The sequence below is a fragment of the Aethalodelphis obliquidens genome, unplaced genomic scaffold, assembly GCF_003676395.1.
Source record: "Aethalodelphis obliquidens isolate GAN/ISIS:26980383/991018 unplaced genomic scaffold, ASM367639v1 scaffold26, whole genome shotgun sequence".
NCBI classification, from domain to species: domain Eukaryota; kingdom Metazoa; phylum Chordata; class Mammalia; order Artiodactyla; family Delphinidae; genus Aethalodelphis; species Aethalodelphis obliquidens.
The window spans coordinates 6,346,419-6,364,856 of record NW_020837970.1 but is presented as its reverse complement, the minus strand read 5'-3'; the positions used below and the strand labels follow the sequence as shown (position 1 = coordinate 6,364,856).

Genomic DNA, 18,438 nt, shown 5'->3' with positions numbered 1-18,438 from the left:
CTTAAGAAACAAAATTTTTACCTGAGGGAACAGTTGGATTGTTTTGGTGGTTTTCACTGGTAGAAACAAACAAATCTTCTCCTTCAGTTGATGAGCTGGAAGAGGATTCACTGCTGAGGTCATTCTCACTAGAACTACTAGAACTGGGGAGCAATGCATATTTTCTTCGGGCTAACACTTCTCGTTTTTTCCTCTGCATTAATATCCTCTCTTTTTGTTTCTGTGTCCTCTGGGAGGAATTATTTTTCACGAATCTCTTTCTGCATGGAAGTCTCCTTAATGAACTGCTATGAAAACAGGGTCTTTTCATTAACAATCCTGAAACAGATTCTGTCTCAGTCCGAGGCCACTTATGGGACCGTGCACTATGAGTTCTACTTTTAGCACTCAAAATTGCCTGGGAATGTCTTACAGAGACTTCTTTATCCTCATCTGAAGTCACAGTATCAGAGTCTCCAAAATGTAGACTAGATGAAGGAGAAGAAAGACAATCACTAAAAGAGGAATCGTTATCTTCATCACTTGGTGTTTCTAGGTGTTGTCTCAATCCTAATATTCCCTGGTTCTCTTTAGCACAATTTTGCATGTATGAAGGGCCAGCCTGCTGGCTTTTGCGTTTTTTCCTCACAACAACACTTTTTTCTTGCTCTTGTTGGTTACCATTCATGTCCTTCTCTTGTTTTTGAGAATCATCACACAAATGTGAGAATTCATTCCCCACTTTACTATTAATCATCTCAACTCTTGCAGGAAAACTTCTGGCTGCCCCAATGGGCTCTGGATGCAAGAGGATCCCTTTCAGACTCTCCTGTGTCTTTGGTGCATCAGAAGGAATCTCACTCTTCATATCCACTTTTAAGGTATAGAGCTTGTTATATTCAGGAGTCCATTGAGACATGGGAAACTTTAAGGAAGGCCTAGAAGACACAATAAGATATTAAAAAGATGGTTAATGTGTTTTATTATACTGTTTAAACAGTTCTCAGATTCCACTGAAAATATCCCTGTAATAGGGCAGAATTGCCTTTTCCTCATCAGAATATAAAATGGCTGTAACAAGTCAATTTTCTCTGATACCTCTTACCCCTAAACCCAATTTTTAGAAATAAAGATTACAGAACATAAGCCTACTTCAAAACTTCTATTAACCAAAAAACTGATCTTACTGTGTATCTTCCTAACTTTAGCAGCATAACATATTTGGTCAAAATCAAACAATTTCTCTAAAACCTATTATGGTAAAAATAGATAAAAGGATTAGAATTCAAAAGACTTTGATTAGTCAACACTGGTTTTCTCCTGGTATCACATTTTAAAGTGATAATTACATCAAATACTTTCTGTACATCTATATGGTTACTATGTTAGATATATTACTATAAACAACAAACTAATATAAATATAGCTTCTCTTTCATGGTTCTTTCCTTCATAGCACTCTAGTCTCTAACGAGAACCTGAACTCACCAATAGACAGTAGGCACAACTACTGCATTTCATAAAGTTTTAGATACATACCGAATGACCAGAGCCAAAACTGAACTGCTGAAGATCATTCAGTTAAAGCAACACAGCAGAGCATAAAATCAAACTTTCTACAGCTAATCTAAGAATCTAAATCATTAAATCTCTGAAATTATGAGCAGCTGAACAAGGGGACTTGAAATTATAGCATCTACATCAACTCAATGTACATATAAGAATGGTGATAATTTAAGGTAGTAAATATAATGACTCAAAATGGAATATACTTATTTAAAAGGTAGTTAATATGACAAATGAAAACCTTTACTAGTGCTAAAAATGATTTAAACAATGTTAACAATTTTAACTTAAGTTTTTATTGAAGTGTATAACAAAGACACATGTACTCTAAGTCTATAGCTCGGTGAATTCTCACACATCTATGTAACTAGCTCCAAGATCAAGAAACATAAGATAACCAGCACTCCAGAAATCCCCTTCCAGTCACTCCACCCACCAAGAGTTGTAACCATTAACTTAACTTCTAACACCATAGTTTTGTACTTAACGTGCACTTTGTAAACCACTTCCGAAAAAGAGAGGAAAAAAAGATAGATATTTAGTAGCAAGTTTTTTCTTCTCCACAAATGACAGTTACAGGAATAAACAACTTCACAGGTATATATTTTAGTATATAATTATTATCAAATAGATGAACAGATGACAGTAATTAAAAAATAAAACAACCTATTTCTATACGAAGCTATCAAAACCTCTATCTTCTTCAAGGGCAGGTGGTGGTGTATCCAAGATCAGTCATCAAGCCCTGTCTGGATCCACAGTAAAGGAGGAACAAAAAGATGGGTGAACACGTGGGTAGAGCAATGAGAAACTGTAAGAGGTGGCCAGTCACACAAGGATCACCATAATTAAATGCAAGAAAAAACAGGCCACAACGATAAGGCACAGGTATATGTGATTCAAGATTTAAGCTGGTCCCACTAGGATAGCTATAATAAAAAATACAGATAACAGCAAGTGCTGGCAAGGAAGTAAAGAAAATGGAACCCTCATACATTGCTGGTGGGAATGTAAAATGGTGTATACACTTTGGGAAAGTAGTTTGGCAGTTCCTCAAAAGATTAAACACAGAGTTATCATATGATCCAGCACTTCCACTCCAAGGTATACACCCAAGAGAAATAAAAACATACATCCATACAAAAATTTATACACAAATATTCATAACACCATTAGAGCTACTAATAAGAGCCAAAAAGTGTAAACAACATAAATGTCCATCAACTGATGAAAAAATAAATCCACAAAATGGATTAATACTCAGTAATCAAAAGAAATGAAGTACTGATTCATGTTACAACATGATACGAACCTCAAAAACACTATGCTAATTTAAAAAAAGGTAAAAAACCCCACATATTTTAAGATTCCTTTGATGGTTGTTCAACTCAGTGAATATTACGAAAACCACTGAGTTCAGTACACTTAAAGAGAGACTTGTATGGTATGTGGATTATATCTCGATAAAGCTGTTGCCAAAAAGTCAAGACGTAAAGTATCATAATTATCTGGGCATCAGATAATTATGAACCCCTCTTTTGATTCACATCAAAAAAATCATGTCACTTGAAAAAATCTGGGGTTCTTCTAGAAGTCATGTCTCCCAGGAGCTGTGCTGAGTTGGATCTCTGAGGAAACAGTCTTCATATGCTGAAGAAAAAAAGTGTCTTAGACTCCTCATCCTTAATTACTAAGTCACCCTCTGGGCCTTGGTAATGGAGATCCTGAGAGGCAATAAAAACTTGCCAAAAGAACAGATAAATTATGAGACCAGGAATATATAAGTGAATTTACAAAGAAGTGATTCATAGCATAATTTACTAAACTCAATTTCTTTTCCATCAGTTTATGCCCCAAAGCCAAAATAATGAACTCTTTATGGTTAACTCTGCTCTGGTTTTTGGTAAATTCTGTCTGCCCCATTCAAGGCAGGGAGGGAAAAAGGGAGAATGGTGGTGTATAATGTGGTGTGTGGTATGTGCATTTGTATACCAGTAACTGTTCTCTGCATTGTCATGCAGTCCTTAGATGCAATATTAACATCCCTTATAACCTGAGATGTTCCCACCAGGGGAGTACAAATGTATGCTCTATTTTGAACTAAGAAAAAGAAGAGAAGCAAGGTCATGTAAAGAAATAAATACCAATACTATATTTTTTTAACTAAAAAAGCAACAAGATTAACACAAAGGATCAATAAAGAATGTTCTGAACTATTTGCTATTTGATAAAATCATGATGTAGTCTTTTCTTTCTTTTTTTTTTAAATTTTATTTATTTACTTTTTTTTTTTTTTTTTGCGGTACGCGGGCCTCTCACTGCTGTGGCCTCTCCCGTTGCGGAGCACAGGCTCCGGACGCGCAGGCCCAGCGGCCATGGCTCACGGGCCCAAAACACTCTGCTGCATGTGGGATCCTCCCGGACCCGGGCACGAACCCACGTCCCCTGCATCGTCAGGCGGACTCAACCACTGCGCCACCAGGGAAGCCCTAGTCTTTTATTTCTGTAAAAATTACTGGCTGACCTAATTTACAAAGGAGGCAAGTTTGCACTAGATATATCTATCTCCTTGGCCACATTATGAATGGTTTGATATTATACAGTGTTTCAATACTGAAAACCATAACACTAGTCCCTCTTCGTACTGGTTTGATCCAATCATTTTATTGCTATAACAGCAGCATACCATTTACTCCTGACAGACAGTAGTTTAGGATACACAACTAGTAAATCTTGCATGAAAAAAAGCACAACAGCGGGCTTCGCTGGTGGCGCAGTGGTTGAGAGTCCACCTGCCGATGCAGGGGACACGGGTTCATGCCCCGGTCCAGGAAGATCCCACATGCCGCGGAGCGGCTGGGCCCGTGAGCCATGGCCGCTGAGCCTGTGCGTCCGGAGCCTATGCTCCGCGACGGGAGAGGCCACAACAGTGAGAGGCCCGCATACCGCAAAAAAAAAAAAAAAAAAAGCACGACAGCTAAAAAGGCTAACTTTCAGAACTAAAAATTAGGGTTAGGATTTGGCAATTTACATTATAAATTAAGCTTATATGAGGGTATAAGCTTAATAAGGGGGGTAAAAACCCATTAAGATTACCAATACAACTTTCAGGAACTGTACTTCTAAACTGTAATACAGTTTAGAAACAGTCACTATTATTAGTATGAACCTTCACTACCAAAGGTAAATATACTTTTTTATGATTTACACAATAGTTTAAATTTTGAATTTTTTAAATAATTAATTTTACAGAAATCTAAAGGAACAAGATTTTAAAAGAAATGTATAAGATAATTTTGAATCTTCTATAAAAGTTTTAGAGGTTTTCAGAAAATGAACTAGAAATATGTTTGCTGTTTATCTTCTTTCATATAATTACATGGAAAAAATTAATACTTGTGCCACAGGCATGTTTTAAACCTTTTCTCTTTCACTGATATTTATTTTACTTTGTGCCAGTTTAAGAATATTAAATCAATTGCCTGACAGAATACTTTCCTATTATTTAAATACTTTATAAAAACCACTACTTATAGCTAGATAACATAGACAGTATACTTTACATATTCCGAATAATGAAAATTCCATTAGTAAGAAAGAACAGTACCAACAGAGTGAAAAGGCAATCTACAGAATAGGAGAAAATGTTTGTAAATCATACATCAGATAAGGGATTGGTATGAAGAATATATAAAGAACTCCTGGAACTCAACAACAACAAAAAACAAATGACCCAATTAAAAATTAACTAAGGACTTGAATAGTCATTTTTCCAAAGAAGATATACAATAAGCACGTGAAATAAGCACATGTGCCGATAAGCACATGAAAATATGCCCAATGATTTCACTAACCATTACGGAAGTGTAAGTCAAAAATATGAGATACACTTCACCCATTAGGAAGGCTATCATCAAAAAAACCCAAAATAGCAAGTGCCAGTAAGGATGCACAAAAACTGGAACCCTTACGATGGTGGGAACATAAAATGGTGCAGTAGCTCCGGAAAAGGGTATGGCAATTCCTAAAACAATTAACACAGAATTAGTGTAGGATCTAGCAATTCCATTTCTGGTATATACCTAAAAGAAAGCAGGGACTTGAACAGATATTTCCGCACACACGTTCATAGCAGCATTATTCACAACAGCCAAAAGGTGGAAGCATCCTATGTGTCCAATGACAGATGAATGGATAAACAAAACGTGGTACACATACAACGGAATATTCAGCTTTAGAAATTTAGGAAGGAATCCACAGAAAAACCTGCACACATATGTTTACAGCAGCTTTATTCATAATTGGCAAAACTTGGAACCAAGATGTCCTTCAGGGGTTAATGGATAAACTGTGGTTTATCCAGACAACTGAATATTATTCAGTGCTAAAAAGAAAGAAGTTATCAAGTGATGAAAAGACATGGAAGTACCTTAAATGCATTATTATTACGTGAAAGAAGCCAACCTGAAAAGGCTACATTGTGTATGATTTCAACTATTTAACATTCTGGAAAAGGTAAAACTATGGAGAAAATCAGTGGTTGCAGATCAGTGGTTGCAGGGCAGGGGCTGGGGGAGGGGGAACAATGAATAGGTAGACCACAGAGGATTTTTCGGGCAGTGAAAATACTCCGATATTATGATGATGACTATATGCCATTATACATTTGTTTAAACCCACAGAAGGTACAACACCAAGAGTGAACCCTAAGGTAAACCATGAACCTTTGAGTGATTACGATGGGTCAATTTAGGTTCGTCCTTGGTTAAAAAAAAAGAAAAGTATCTTTTGATGACATATTGATAATGGGGAAGGCTATGCATACGTGGGGGCAGAAAGTATAAGAGGAATCTCTAAACCTTCCTTTCAATTTTGTTGTAAACCTAAAACTGCTCTAAAAACAAAAAGTTTAAAAAAAGAGGAAATTCTGACACATGCTACAACATGAACGGACCTTGAGGACATTAAGTGAAATAAGCCAGTCACAAAAGGTCAAATAGTATGAGTCCACTTATATAAGGTACATAGAGTAGTCAAATTCATAAAGACAGAAAGTAGAACGGTGGTTGCCAGGGACTAGGGGGAGGGGGAAGGGGAGTTAGTGTTACATGGGTACAGAGTTTCGGTTGGAGAGTACAAAAAAGTTCTGGACATGGATGGTGATGATGGTTGTACAGCAATGTGAATGTATTTAATGCCAAACCATATACTTAAAAATGGTTAAAATAGTAAATTTTATATTATGTGTAATTTACCACCACACACACACACAAAAATCCCTACACATTTAATCCTGTTGTGGTATCTGTTTCTCAAAGGACCTGGACTAACACACACTTCATTTAAAGAACGAATCTCGGGCTTCCCTGGTGGCGCAGTGGTTGAGAGTCCGCCTGCCGATGCAGGGGACACAGGTTCGTGCCCCGGTCTGGGAGGATCCCACATGCCGCAGAGCGGCTGGGCCCGTGAGCCATGGCCGCTGGGCCTGTGCGTCTGGAGCCTGTGCTCCGCAACGGGAGAGGCCACAGCAGTGAGAGGCCCGCGTACCGAAAAAAAAAAAAAAAAAAAAAAATCCAAAAGAACCAATCTCTTTTCCCCACCACTCTATATCACATCCTGATTTCTGTAAAGTAATTGACTTGCCAATTAAATGAAATTATCTCATTATTTACTGTACATTGTACAAGTTCCCTGACTAGAATGGAAGTTCAAAGAAAGCAGAAACCTTGTCTGTCCTATTCACTGCCTGACTTGTACTAATTAAAACAGGTGACTGGGAAGCAGCTGCATAACACAGGGAGATCAGCTCAGTGCTTTGTGACCACCTAGAGGGGTGGGATAGGGAGGGTGGGAGGGAGACGCAAGAGGGAAGAGATATGGGAACATATGTATACGTACAGTTGATTCACTTTGTTATATAGCAGAAACTAACACAACATTGTAAAGCAATTATACTCCAATAAAGATGTTAAAAAAAACCAAACAGGTGACTGGCACATAGTAGGCACTCAATGAATATTTTTAAATTGGATTAATCAGTAAAAGAATGCATGGATAAAAGTAAAAAATGACTGCTGTATTTTTTGCTTGGGTAACTAAGAATATGATGATACCAATCACTTAGATAGGAAAGAGGAGAATATGAAGAATGAGAATAATAGTAATAACAAAATTATGTAATAATTATGTCTAAGACTTCTTGAACATTTACCATGGCCCAATTTTCAGTTACAGAAGCTCTAGAACGACAGAAGACATCTATCTTATATTTGGGAGTCCAATAAGCCCTTAAACTAGAGAAACTGATCTCAAAAGGGAACAGTAGGGAAATAAGAGATTTTTCTTCTCTATAAAATTGGCAAACCTGATCTACATTGCTGCTTCTCAATGTATAGTAAGTATTAAATAGTGTTAAACAGTATTAAATACTGATTGCATCTTCCAGAAAGTCTGCAGAGACCACTTTTAATGTCTCTGAGGGCATCAAGGTCCAAGGTTAAAAAATAAATCTTCAGGGACTTCCCTGGCAGTCCAGTGGTTAAGACCCCGCACTCCCAACGCAGGGGGCCCAGGTTCAATCCCTGGTGAGGGAACTAGATCCCGCATGCTGCAACTAAAAGATCTCACATGCTGCAACTAAAGACCCTGCATGCTGCAACTAAGGAGCCCACATGCTGCAACTAAGGCCCAGCACAGCCCAATAAATAAATAAATAATAAATTTTTAATAAATAAATAAATCTTCAAACCAGAGAATTGGCTGGATTCAGTCATACACATGTTTTATTTGCCCTGCACAACTCAGGGGGAAAAAAAAGAAAAAAGAAAAACAACTGATAGTTAATGGTGAAACACTATAGGCATTCTCACTAAAATCAAGAAGAAAAATGGTTTTCATCATTATATAACACTGTTCTGGAAAGACTAGTCAAGTCATTCAAACAAGAGAATGGACATAAATTTTAAAAAGGAAATGATTTTTTTATCATTATTTGCAAATGACATTAACAGATGAGAACAGGAAAACCACTGGAAACAGTAAGACAGGACAGGTACATGTATGTTTACCAAAATAATACTCCAAAATCAATGACTTTCCTTTAAATAAACAGTAGCTAGTTAGAAAATATTACAGAATAACAAAAATATACCACTCACTATAGAGGTGAAAAGATTTGATACCTAGTATCAAATTTAACAAGAGACACACAGGACCTATAAGAAACAACTACTATCATGTCAATTATGCAAAAATTAATGGGAAATTTTCTTCAACTATAAAACAAGGGAAACTAGCATTCCAATTCTCTTCACCTTCAAAAATTCTGTTATCTATAGTCCTCTAGCATACTGCAGTTCATAGTTTTATGTTAAGCAGCTCAGAATTTCTCCTTACTTTTCCAAGTAAAATCTTGAAACCCTCTGAGTAGAGAAAGGGAAGGACAGGGAGTCTCACTGGAGGGCTAAAAGGGAGTATCCTATTATTTGCTAGAGTCACAGGTCAGTCTTAAGGTTGCATTTCAAAGTAAGTGAACTAAGAAGGATTCATATGGAGAGTGAAAGGATTGAGACCTAAATCCAGAGATGTTTACTCTACTCCTTAACCTAAACAGATATCCATAGAGACAATGACTTGAGAGGAAGTGGACATGGGATATCCAGCCTCCATTCCATGTTGCTCTGGACATTATTACTCATGGTATTAAAAGGAATGAAGGTACAGTACAATGGAGTTTAGAACTATCAAACTCCTGAAGTTGCCTTATGACAGGTCTGCCCAGGATCACTATCTCCCCTGAAAGGGTAAAAAGGAACCAAGAAGCACAGAAAGCACCCAGTTTACATTTAGAGTTCCCATGGGTTGATTATTTCATGGAAGGCTTACTCTGTGAATGTAGAATTTTTGTGCCCCACCATCCCACTACAAACTTGACCTCAAATGACTTAGAGTAGAGAACTAGCTGATTAACCAAACCACCAAGAGGAAGACTTCAAAAAAAGAAATCTTCTATCTCCAAAATATTCTAGGAAGCTAGAAAATAAAGACAGTACAATAATAATCAAAATAGCTATAGTGAATCTAAGGACTTTGGGAAAATACTACGGAAAAAAAAACACTCAAAGGATACTGAGTGAAAGGGAAGGTGATTATCCACATTTAAGTGGGATCACTGACAAAAAGGAGTAAATAGTCAAGCAAAGGTAAGTGTTATTCATTTGTGTACTAAAAAAATCTGGGTTCAAGTCTCTACCCCTGACTATCTGTGTAACCTAGGGCATATTACTTAAACTAACACTGTTTCCCCTCTATAAAATTGGGACAATAACAGTATCTACCTCGTAAAAGTGCTTTAACAGTTAAATTAGAGTACCTATCAGAGTGCCTGGCACAATGGCTGTTACTAATTCCTTTTCTACAGTTACACATATAAGGCATACAATGTTTAAGGCCTTCCCTTATACCTAGAAATAAATGAAGTCCTCAGAGTCAAAGAAGGGCATAAACTCGACTGTTCCTGCAGAACCTTAAAGTACAGAAATAAAGGCCTAAGATTCTTTCGCACAAAACGTATGAAAGCAAATAATTCTAGACTCTCCTTTACTATGGAGGATTAGTTTGGGGAGCTGGATGTTTCAGCTGCCCCATTTCTAACACTAGACATTATACTTTTGGAAAAAGAGAAATTAAATATCTGTCTAATAATAGGTTTCTATTACTCAATGAACTTAATGATTTTCTTGTTCGTCTTGTTTAAAGTACTCTAAAATCCCTAAGTATTAGTCATCAAAGAAAAACACAGCTAGCATCTATTTAGGTCTCCTATGAGTACAAACTGGGTGGAGTTCAATATATTATAGAGAGTCTACTGCTCTAGTCATGATTGTGTTATTATCATGGCCAGTAGCAAAATGAAGGGTGTATCTATCCTGGCAAGCCTGAAGAGTATCTGGCAGTCAGTTTCAACTAGTTAGTAAGGCAGTATTACAAATTATAGGGTACAATGCACAAATAGCTAACATTTCTGGCCTGGACTTTGGAATTTATATTACAACATGAAATATAAAGATATTGCTAATTATTATATAAAATATATTCTATCATGAAAATATGAAAGAATCAACCAAAAAAGGCTTATATCCGAAAAACTACAGAACTGTACAACACAATCCTCGTAAGTGGAGAGACACTTCATTTCTGAATGAGCAAACACTCCAAACTGGCTCTGTTACAAATTAGAATATACAAATTTTTAAAATATAAAACATAAATACCATCACCATAGACATCTTGGGCCTTTAAAAACATCATATATTTTTTAATAGTCTAAAGACATATATGTAAAGATTAATTCAAATTCATACTGTTTACATTCAGTTTCTCATCATTTTGTTCACTGAAAATTTCAAATAATCTTGAAACATTTCAACATTTAATTAAAAATAACAACTATACAGTTATATGTATAACTGAGGAGGGTAGAAGTGAAAGGGAAAATTTGAATTCAAACTTTTTTTTTCCTTTTTTAAAATCAAGCATTAATTTTTATAACAAAGATAAAATTAGGTACATCTTGTTATCACTTATATGTGGAATCTAAAAAATAAAACAAATGAATGAATATAATAAAACAGAAATAGACTCACAGATATAGAGAACAAACTACTGGTTACCAGTGGGGAGAATGAAGGAAGGGGGGCAAGATAGGAGTAGGGGATTAAGAGGCACAAACTACTACATATAAAATAAACAAGCTACAAGGATATATTGTACAACACAGGGAAATATAGCCATTATTTTATAATAACTTTAACTGCAGTATAACCTATAAAAATATTGAACCACTATGAAACCAATACACCTGAAACCAATAAAATATGGTAAATAAACTATACTTCAATTAAAAATTCAGGGTATATGCATAAAATAAGCTGCTATGCAGCCTTTAAAAATGAGGTAGGCGGGCTTCCCTGATGGCGCAGTGGTTGATGCAGGGGACACGGGTTCGTGCCCCGGTCCAGGAAGATCCCACATGCCGCGGAACAGCTAGGCCCGTGAGCCATGGCCGCTGAGCCTGCGCGTCCGGAGCCTGTGCTCCGCAACGGGAGAGGCCACAACAGTGAGAGGCCCGCGTACCGCAAAAAAAAAAAAAAAAAAATGAGGTAGGCTCTGTACAAACTGATAATTCTTTTAAAGCAGGTTGCAAATAAGTGTTATAATGCATGGGGAAAATACAGAAAAATATATACTTAGTTTGGGACTGAAACTGTAAGGTGGAGACTTAGAGCACTGGGTTAGGAGCATTTATCTTTAGTGTTACAAATTTCTGCATGGTTTGAATTTTTTATAAAATGATCATTTGCCACTTCTGAAATCAAAGTACAAGAAGTTGTTAAAGGAGTTAAAAAAAAATTAACTGAATATATTTTATTTTTCCTCTGGACTAGGACACAACTTTGTTAGTAGCAGATTACTATATAAATCAAATATATGATAGTATGATTTTTATGAGAACCTTGGCTAAGCATAAAATTCCTCCTTAGTGACCAGAAATGACCACCAGTCCTGGACAGCTTAATGAGAGAATAGGGCAGAAACTGATAGCATCTAATTGTTAGCAAATCTGAATGAAGTTGTCAAATTTGAGAGCTGATTATGCTTTTTAGTTACTGATACTAGTCTACCTAGGCACGTTGTTTCTGAACTTATCTGTATGAAGAAATTTTCATGCTTAGAAAGTAATAATCTATCATCAAATAATCTTTACCAATGAAAGTACAATAATTATTATAGTTAAGTGAAAAGTGCCCATAAAAACTCAAAAAAATGTTCAAGGAAAACAAACCTCCACAATCTTTTGTTCTTGATAGTTTTTCAAATGATCAATCTGCCAACTTTCAAAAAGCTTCAAATTCACAAATTTGAAGTGAATTGAGAGTTCTTTCTTTTTTAAAGTGATAGAGGCCAACATAAAGACAATATTTTTATTTTATATGTGGAAAGATATCTGCTTTAACTTGCCTAATTTCTTATCAAAATTTAATAATCTGCAAGAGCTAAATGTAGAATTAAACCATACTGCTAAATAAGATCTGACGTCTTTACCAGAGTACATTTAACATTATGAACTAATTTTTGTTAATAATTTTAAGTGATTTGGTCTTTTACTTACGAATAAACAGTCACATATGTTGAATGATGCTAAAGTAGTAAGGAGAAATCAAATCAAAAATACAAAAATAAAAATTGTGGCTTATGCAAGACTCTTTGAAGTCACAAAGAGTCACAACCTCAACGAAGCAGTGAGCACATCCTTGTGAGAAGCAGGAAAGACTATTTGAAATAGGTAGGGTGGAACCAAATGATGGTGGGCTGAAAAAGTCAAGATGAAAATTTCTGACTGATACAGTATATGCCTAGTTATTCAATTAGTTCTGGAATAACTACAAGTCTACGTCAAAGGCAAATGCAATAACCAACTTAAAGTGGACACACAAGAATCACTACCTATGAGGGCTTTGTGGATCTGTGGGCAGAGATATAAATAAGATATAGGGTCTTATCTTTCAAGAAGTTCATAATTTAGTACGACAAAAAGAACATAAAAGACCCAAAATACAGAATGCTATGAATAATGATATAAATAAAAGCACTCTCTATAGAACACAAAGGAGAAAGCATGTGGTGTCTCTGGTAAAGGATTCATATAGAAGGTGACATCTAAGTCAAACCATGAAGTATGCAGAAGGTGATGGCAGGCAGAGAAAATCCTTCATTTCAAACAATGCTGAGACATGGCAAAGAATGACAGTATCAAAGTACTCTGATGTTTGGGGTGTGGGGGTTTTTTTGGTTTTGTTTTTTAGTGGGAGAGACTAAGCTAGAGTCAAATCATCAAAAAGTGAGGGATAATGTTTCTACTTAACACAGTTTAGATTGAAGGTGGCGCTAACAGCAAGAGGCTGGAGAGAAAGCAGAGAGACCAGGGAGAAGGCTTTGCAGCAGTGGGGGCAAAAGGTGGTTTTAGGGTTGGAGGGTGGTGTGAAGGAAGGAGAACTTGTTTACCAAATCAAGGGCTGCATCCCCAGAATCGACCAAACTTGAGCCAAAACACCAAAATATGACCCTGAAGCTGTCTACATTTTTTCAGAGCACTGCTCAACAAGTGAGCTAGAACCACAAACTGCAGAACACTACAGAATTATGCCATTTTGGAATGAATGCTGTTTCTTCCTGGTACCACACTTGGCCTTAAACTTTATACCCCCTAAATGAAAAAAACAAGAAACAAAAAAAAACCTTCGTACTCCCACCCAAAAAAATACTCATGTTAAAATATGGTATCTTTCATAATTAAGTAACTTATAATTCCCTTGCATAAAATACTCTTCAGGTTTTATCATGTTGTTGAAATAACTCCCCTTTTCTCTTTCTGTAAGGCAGTAATAAATACTCCATTTATCTGGAAGTCAGATTTCCAACAACTTCAACTCTTGGGAACAGAGCCTAAAGGAAAATGATTCTACAAAGGTTCAAAATAATTGTCAGAAAGGCCACATGCAATTCAATACTCAGAGACTATTATTTTATATTTAATAGTAATAAGCTTAGTTGTCTGATTACAGGTATAACAGATGGAATACTGGTGGCAGCACCTAATAATTAAAAGATAGAAGAACTAAGCCACTTGTCCCAATGACTAAAAAGTCAGCAGTTTGCCTAGATTAAATAACATTATTTATGTAAACAGATTCTGAGGGCAACACTGTAATAAGCAAAGAATAAAAGCTGATGTTCAGAATCATGATTCTGAGCCATCCAGGGGACAGACTGTTCTTAGTAAAATAAACAAGCATACAGCATGTTTTAGACATATTTATAATAATATGGTTAAAAATTTTTAGTTGCTTACCAAGGGTTAACATGGTAACACATCAATTGTGACTAACAATATTATCTCAATTTTTATTGAAAATGTACAAATAAGATGACAATGTCGATGGTACAAAAAAACGCATATAAATTCACAAAAATGGTAAAAGAATAAAATATACAAAATACCTGCAAAATATGAAACTATATTCCTAATATGCAAAGTTTCTTCAAACTGACAAGAAGGAAAACATATGTGAATTCTACCTATAATGTTTTACTTACTTTTATTCTTTTTTTTTTTGAGAAATTTATAAAGCGAAATAACCAAATAGGAAAAAAAAAAAAAAGGAGAGAGATTCAGGTTTGTTATTTAAAAACTCTGGTCCCTAGTGGGTGTCAGATCTAAATTGCTAAATATAAGTAGGAGGACAAAGGCTGAACTATAGAATTTTTTAAAAATTAGAAATTAAGTTCAGAAAACCTTGTGAATATCACTGGCTCTTTCTTCGACTGTTATGACAAAGATGAACTCTGCTATTCTTTGACTAAAACCTTTTCTTAGAGCTACAGTTGCTATTTCAAATCAGGTTTTCCAAGAGAATTCAACAACAAACTCTTTCCTTGATCCAGATCCATTCATTTTCTAAAATACTTAGTAAAGTTTCAAGGCAGTAATAGATTAAAAGCTCCAATTTCCATTACTTGCAACCAAACTCCAGCAAAAGCAATTGGAAAGAGGCTCCAACCTCCCTAATCTTTTACCTGCCCTGACAGTCTACAAATCATTTGTAAATGACTTGTATGTTTAAAAACAAAAAATTTCAGCATTATGGAAAAGAAAGGTAAGGCTGGAATAACAGCAGTTATGGCAAAATAATATTATTGATGATGACAGCAATAATGATGATGATAATAATGGAGAGGAACAGGCTCAAGGAAGCCTGAAATTCCTGTTAGCAGAAGTTCTCAAAACACACTTCTTTGTCCATGGAAGGTTTCCTGATGACACCCTTCCTTTCTGCATCCAAAGAGAGTTCATCTTTTCTGAAATTCAGAATAAAACAGAAGAACCTAATGACTCTTCCCCATTTGCCTGCCCTAAAACAAGCATACATTCCTTAAAGCTTTCTGACTTTAACTTTTCTTTTTTTAAACACTTAGAAGTACTTTTAAAAATCTGCTTTTATGACTCCACAGCAGAAGACAAAGTCAACAAACACAGATACTATCAAGTACTATGATACAAATGTGTGATGCTATAACCACTCTACCATTCATCCAAATATTCAGACTTTCCACATTGTGCACAGGAATTGAGTCAAGAAAACGGCACTAGGACCCAGCACCCAGATCCTGATTTTTAATATCATTCTTCAACAAAAGGAATCAGGGCTCCTTGGAGGAATGGCTGATACTAGAACTGTGGCAAGAAAAACAGATGAGCCTGGAGCATCTTACAGTACCAAAAAGTAAAGGACACAAAACACAAAAGAATAGGGGCATGTCAAAGGGACACTGGAGCCAACCTGCAAGAGCTCCTAATGGCCAAAGCTAGAACAGTTGTGGCAACAAAATAAATAACAGTACTGAATTCAAACTCAAAGTATGAAATAAATACCCATTTAGTCCACACTGATATAAACAAATGATTAAATGAATAAGTGGGAGTGAAAAGACAGAAGAATTCCAAATGATTATTGTAGATACATCCCTTCCAGAAGGTGGAACTTTGAACAATTTGTCCCCCTTTAATGACTTGCTTCCAAAAAAAAAAAAAAAAAAAGACTAACAGGAAAGGACAGGAACTTTACTGTGGCGAAAGCTGGCAAACCCTACCTTGACCAGGTGATCAAGGATTAATATCATCAATCATAAGTCATGATGCTAACAAGGGCACTTCACCTCTGTGGTATTCTTCCCGGAATCCACAACCCGAGTCAAACCAATGAGAAAAATATTAGACAAACCCAAACTGAGGGACATTCTACAAAACACCCGATAAGCACTCCTCAAAACTGTTAAAGTCATGACAAACAAGGAAAGAAAAACTGTGAGAGCACAGGAGACTACAATCAAGTAATGTACTAATGTTGGTTTCTTAGTTGTGATAGATGTACAATAGCTAAGATGTTAACAATAGGAGAAACGGTGACAGATTTATGGGAATTCTGTGTACTATCTTTGCAACTTTTCTGTAAACGAAAAACTGTAAAATAAAAACTTTTTTTTAAGGGGAAGGGGGGCACTAGGGTATTATTTGCAAATTTCCCCCATTCCTAGGAAAGGGAGGAGACAAATGAGAGACAATGGAGCTTACCCTGCTCTCCAATCTCACCATTACCTCACTACTGCCAACAATATCCCCCAAAATCTTACACTGAACTACTAAGGGAGGAGGGAGTGGGACTCTAAGGCTGGAACTACCAAGGGAAAAGAAAGGACCTAATACTATCTGGTAGCTCCACTGGGATAGCAAGGCATGTATCTGTATACACTGGGAAATTATGTATAATTCATGGAATTTCTACAGAGAAATTATTGAATGATGTCACCTTTCCAAACTACCACTGGGAATTTGGCAAATAAAAATGTATTTCTTGGGCTCAACATCACTAATTATTGCAGAAATGCAAATCAAAATTACAATGAGGTACCACCTCACACTGGCCATCATTAAAAAGTCTACAACTAACAAATGCTGGGGCTTCCCTGGTGGCGCAGTGGTTAAGAATCCGCCTGCCAATTCAGGGAACACGGGTTCAATCCCTGGTCTGGGAAGATCCCACATGCCGCGAAGCAACTAAGCCCGTGTGCCACAACTACTGAGCCTGCGCTCTAGAGCCCGTGAGCCACAACTACTGAAGCCCACCTGCCACAACTACTGAAGCCCGCCCACAAATATCTGGACAAAACTATAATTCAAAAGATATATGCACCCCTATGTTCATAGAAACACTATTCACAATTGCCAAGGCATGGAAACAACCTAAATATCCATCGATAGATGAATGGATAAAGAAGATGTGGTACATATATGCAATGGAATACCACTCAGTCATAAAAAAAATGAAATCATGCCATTTGCAGCAACATGGATAGAACTAGAGATTATCATACTAAGTGAAGTAAGTCCGAAAGAGAAAGACAAACACCATATGATATCACTTATATGTGGAATCTAAAATATGAAACAAATGAACGTATCTACGAAACAGAAACAGATTCACAGGCATAGAGAACTGACTTGTGGTAGCCAAGGGGTGGGGGTGGGGTCGGGATGCAGTGGGAGTTTGGGGTTAGCAGATGTAAGCTATTATATATAGAATGGATAAACGACAAGGTCCTACTGTATAGCATAGGGAATTATATTCAATATCCTGTGACAAACCATAATGGAAAAGAATTAAAAAAAGAATGTATATATATGTACAACTGAATCACTTCACCATACAGCAGAAATTAACACAGCATTGTAAATGAACTGTACTTCCATTAAAAAAATTTATTTCTTGGGTTAAAATGTTCAGCAAAGATGCATTAACAGCCAATATGTACACAAAGCATTCATGTGCGCGAATGCATGTGTGAGTGTGTTTTATCACTTTTTTGTGATATAAACAGTGAAGGAAAGAAAACTTAGTAGTAGTAGTACTTCCAAGCACTAAAGGCTACAGCGTCTTAATCATTAAATATGTACGACAACTACATTAAGACAAAACACTAGAATTAAGCCATTTGTTCTTATACAAACTAGGAAATCTTTGGTCCCAACCTTGACAACCTTGGTTTGGTGTTGGACCATAACAAATCCCCTTCAGCTGGAATGTATGCCAAATCAAAAAATTCATGTGCTATGGACTGAATTGTGTCCCCTCAAAATTCATATGTTGAAACCTTAGCCCCCAGTACCTCAGAATGTGACTATATATAGGGCCTTCAAAGCAATAATTACGGTTAAATGAGGTCATATGAGTGGGCCCTAATCCAATCTGACTGGTGTCCTTTATAAAAAGAGGAAATC

At 36.3% G+C, this 18,438-nt stretch overlaps 1 protein-coding gene across 15 annotated transcripts in view; it reads right to left on the bottom strand.

Annotated features, from left to right (window-relative positions):
• The window catches only part of RNF111 (ring finger protein 111), an 80,779-nt gene that overhangs the window by 46,215 nt on the left and 16,126 nt on the right, over positions 1 to 18,438 (bottom strand). For all 15 annotated transcript variants that reach the window (XM_027123155.1, XM_027123160.1, XM_027123158.1 and 12 more), the window contains one exon: positions 22 to 917. In XM_027123155.1, coding sequence (XP_026978956.1) covers positions 22 to 917 — 896 coding nt within the window. The remainder of the gene's footprint in view (positions 1 to 21; positions 918 to 18,438) is intronic.